General features: G+C 41.0%; 1 protein-coding gene across 1 annotated transcript; it reads left to right on the top strand.

Moving 5' to 3' along the window:
* Positions 1-1,679: 1,679 nt before the first annotated feature.
* LOC107084705 (dnaJ homolog subfamily C member 30-like) lies at positions 1,680-4,432 on the top strand. The gene is made up of 2 exons (XM_015374644.1): positions 1,680-1,907; positions 3,235-4,432. Exons 1-2 carry the CDS (start codon positions 1,686-1,688, stop codon positions 3,844-3,846), a joined length of 834 nt encoding a protein of 277 aa, XP_015230130.1. The 5' UTR covers positions 1,680-1,685; the 3' UTR covers positions 3,847-4,432.
* The last annotated feature ends 298 nt before the right edge of the window (positions 4,433-4,730 follow it).

The following is a 4,730-nucleotide window of genomic DNA, read 5'->3' as shown; positions in this document are numbered from 1 at the left end:
TCTCTGTGTAATATAACTGAACTCCTTTGTTCCCAAAAGCCATCAAGCTGTACAACTCCTCACTTGGGGGAAGGAGGAGGTGACGGGAAGAGGGACAAGGTTCAGCACTCCCCCTCCTTGGACATCTTGTGCAAAACATTACCTATTGTCACTCATGTGCAATATTCTACTCTCTCACTGTACATCAACACATGACAACTACTGTGTAGTCTGTGTAGTTCTTTCCTTATTTATAAGGTCAGTATATCTCTGCAGTGCAAGTGCAATAATCCAGGTGAACTACTGTGTACCTTAGGTCTCTACTGTGCAGATATTATTATATCTAAGGGAAACATATTCAAGGACATTACAACTTTTTTATGCTTTTTTGTACTATACACACTCTTTTTATATTGTCTGTCATATTTTTTAAAAAAAATCTTTAATGGCATCTGGCTTTCACTCTTCATACTCTGTATAAGCTACCGGAACCAGAATTTCCCTGAAGGAGTAATCCCAAGGGATAAATAAAGTTGAATCTGAGTCTATCTTTTGTTAATAAAGGACATTTGGTTGTAAAATTTACTTGAGTTGGTTTGTTAAATCAACTCTTCTAAGTAACTAAAATGAATTTAGACTGAATGAAACTTTAAAGGAAATTGTATGTAAAAAAAGTTACCTAGCTTCTTCTAGGTAAATTGTACTCCGAATAAAATAGGTCAGTTGCATAGATATATGCAATATGTGCCATTCAATATGTATATAAATACATTCAAATTTTTATATTCTTCTGTATCACAACAAAAATTATATAATCAATATCATTAAAAATGCCTTTCCTTTCATAATCATTATATGCTTAAAATAACAACATTTGCTACAAACATAACAATAAAATAACAGTAAAGATGATTAGTGGTAGTAAAGAATTAAAATGTTGACTTTATTTTATATTAAATGTAACAATTTCCGTCTTTTATTGCAGATGACACAGTCATATTTCAGTCGTTTTTCTCACATTGATGTTGGTGTATGGATTAGAGTATACTAATTATTGTTAGGAAGCTTGATTCAAGCAATTCAGTTTATTTCTATAGAACCAATTCACAACACAAGTCATCTCAGGTCACTTTACGGTTCACCAGATCATCCAGTCAGATTGATTCAAAGTTTTCTATCTACGGAAAACCAGCTGATTGCATACAACTGGTTACAACTCACACTAAGCATGCTTGTAGCGACAGTGGAGAGGAAAAAATCCCTTTTAACTGGAATAAAAACCTCCAGCAGAACCAGGCTCAGTGTGAGCGGCCATCTGCCGAGGCCAACTGGGGTTCAAGGAGACGGAAGCAGAGACACAAAAAGCAGCTGTAAAAGGCGGCCCCGTCCAGGAAACAATCAGCCAGGCAGACGAGCTCCGAGCCAGTTCCCATGTCAGAGGATGAAGAGAGCACATCCAGTTAGTCACAGTCAGAGAAACAGGACTACACTAAAAAATAGGCCACTATTTTTATCATTTAAACACAATGAGAAAATGTAAATATTAGATTTGTTCAATGCATACCGCTAACGAACCTTATAATAAAGAAGAAACAGGCTCAGTGAATCCTCTGCCAGCGGTCATAATGTTTTGCCAGCCTTTCTTGGGTGACGTGTTCCCCCGCTGGCCGCTGGGGGCGCTGTGGTTTAAAAACCTCCCCGGAAACATGGCGGAGGTCAGGCACTGTGCGGGAAGGGGAGCGTGTGAAACTGGACTAAAAATGTTTAAAAGCTACCTCCTGGGGAACCGAATCCCGAACCGAACCAGGGCGGTACCTCCTGGCTCCCTATCCGCCGGGTTTCTGTTTGATGACATTAAAAACCGGCGGCGGAAGGCGGAGCGGTCAGCTTCTCCTGCTGCTGGAGGCCACCGGGACGGTTATGCAAAGGTGAGCAGCCGCCGGGTGGAGCTGAAGCCGGTATGGAGAAGCTGGTCTGAACAGCAACATTATACCAGAACTAAGAGGGAATTAGGTTCAAATAGGACTATTTTATAAAGGTTGTTCCTCTGTATGGAAGCTGTGATCGCAGGGGCGAAGCTAGATGGGGGGCAAGGGGTGGCCATCATTACCATTTTCCCCCCTAATACAGAAGATGACAGCAGTAATACTCAAGGGCAGTGGCGGTTCTAGACCAAATGTACCAGGGGGCCAGGAGGGGGCCAGCATTGTTTTCATGGGGGCCCAGAAAAGCATGAAATTAAAAACAGGGCAAGGGATTCAAATATATTAAGAGGGCTGCATGAAGAGAAATTTTTTTTATTCAATTATTATTTGGTCAGTATATATTCATAATTTAGGAATTTTACATATTTTTGACTTAATTTAAGTAAAAATGACGTTTTCTGTCAAATCTGAAAAACGGATAAATTCAGCTGCAAAAATGAGTTTTGTTTTTTGTTTTGAATAAATCATTTAGCAGATGAAAACTGGGATTCTATTTCAATACCACTGAAGCTAAGGCCTTGTTGATTTTAAATAATTAGTAAAATAGAAAAAAAAGAAATAGATCCAACTGAACTACCTATCAGTAACCATGTCTGTTCCAGCGCACATCCAGTATTATGTCTTTGGTACAGGGGCAATAATAGGGGCCAGGACATGAGCTACAGGGGCACAGACCCCTGTTGGCCCCTGTCTAGAACTGCCCATGCTCAAGGGGAATATTTAAACTTAAATTTTTTATACATTAACAATTACTTTACAACTAAAACACTGTTGTTAATCGTGCACATAAAAAACTAACGTTAAAGATGGTGAGTACAGAATTTCTGCTCTTTTCAGAACTAGATTTTGTGTCATGTGGGGAGAAGAGAAAATTCTGTGTCTCTGTAAGTCATCTAGGAGTCTTCAGTAAAATCAGAGATGAATAACTACTTCAGTGATAACTTAATAATCCAGATATTAGTACAAGTAAATAATAGTTTTATGCAGAACAGTTTTTGATAAAAGTAGGTAAATGATGACAATGGAAAAGATGAGATTTTGAAATTATTTTTCATGGTTGTTTAAATATATACGTCTATTTGTTATCAAAGGCTGTAGGAAAGTAGAGTTAATTTTGCTCATTCCTGTTGGAACAGAGGAGACTGACTCTGAGGTTCTGGTGCTGATCCGCTTTCAGCCACCCTCTCAGTCTACATTGGTTACTGCCTGGACACCCCTATTAAAATGTTCTGGCTATGCCTCTGCTTTATCCCCCTTTGCCCTCATCCAGGGTCCCAGCAGCCTCCATCTGGATCCTGGATCTCCTCACTTTATTACCGTCAGGAACTACAGCGGGAACGGGTCCAGATCTGAGCCCCTGTACAGAACCAAAACCGGCTACTATGACATCCTGGAGGTCTCTCCCACCGCCACCCAAGCCCAGATCAAAACCGCCTACTACAAACAGTCCTTCACCTACCATCCGGACAGGAACTCGGGCAGCGAGGAGGCCACGGTGCGCTTCTCCGAGATCAGCGAGGCCTACATGGTTCTGGGCAACAAGGGGCTCCGGAAGAAATACGACAGGGGTCTCCTGAGCCTGTCGGACCTCACGACCAGAGCCAGGCCCTCCACCGGGGGATCAGTCGAGCAGCAGGCCGGGGGCAGGCGGGCGGTGATGGGGGCAGACTTGAGAGAAAGGATCTTCGACTTTGATAAGTTCTACAAAGCTCACTACGAAGGGCAGCTGCAGAGACAGAGGGACATCCGGGTCCGGAAGGAGGAGATGCTGAAGAGGACGCAGGAGAACGTGGGGGACAAGCAGCTGGGCAGGATGACGGAGATCGGAGTGGGGATGCTGCTGGTGTTCGCTGTGGGCATTTTACTAAGCTTGAAGACTTGAGGAAAGTTTGGTGGAGGGATAAGCTCAAATCGACTGCTGCTTGTTTCCTACGTCAGCGCAGAGAAACGACCCGGAGCCACATGGTGCTGGACGTTTAGAACTTCTTCTACTCTCCTAAAACCGATGCATTAAGGACATAAAATAAAATATGCTTTATGATTTCAGCAGGTGTCAATCCTCTGAGCTCGCTTAGATGCAGTGTGATTTGATCAGAGGTCATGATGCCTCCATACCTCCACCATAGCCTTCTGTTTTACTGTCAGTAAACAAACTAACGCTCCTACAGCTACTTATCTCGTATATATTTCAGACATAATTTATCATAAAATTTACACCCATAATTTATTTCCACTTTGCATACCACCCCATTTCTATTCATTCTGGTTCTGATTCCTGTTTGACAGAATATGAACCCTGATCGAACCAAAATTACAGAATGAGCCCCTCCTGGTCGATTTTATTTACTGAAGGTAAAACATTTATTATCTTTGACAGAGTATTAGGGCCAAGCTAGAGATTTTTTATATATTTTTTTAGATTTTTTTGAGAATTAGGTCATAAAATTACGAGAATTACGTCGTAAAATTACGAGAATTACTTCGTAAAATGACGAGAATAAAGTCGTAAAATGACGAGAATAAAGTCGTAAAATTACGAGAATAAAGTCGTAAAATTACTAGAATAAAGTCGTAAAATTAGGAAAATAAAGTCGTAAAATTACAAGAATAAAGTCGTAAAATTGGGAGAATAAAGTAAAATTAGGAGAATAAAGTCGTAATATTATGAGAATAGAGTTGAAAAATAACGAGAATGAATTCATCATTCAACAACCGATTTCAGAAAGAAAGCTTCAAGCTCCGCCCAGCAGATGACGGCCGACCAGC

The sequence above is a fragment of the Cyprinodon variegatus genome, unplaced genomic scaffold (genome assembly GCF_000732505.1).
Source record: "Cyprinodon variegatus isolate N-32 unplaced genomic scaffold, C_variegatus-1.0 Scaffold107, whole genome shotgun sequence".
NCBI classification, from domain to species: Eukaryota; Metazoa; Chordata; class Actinopteri; order Cyprinodontiformes; family Cyprinodontidae; genus Cyprinodon; species Cyprinodon variegatus.
This window is presented reverse-complemented; position numbering and strand designations above follow the sequence as displayed.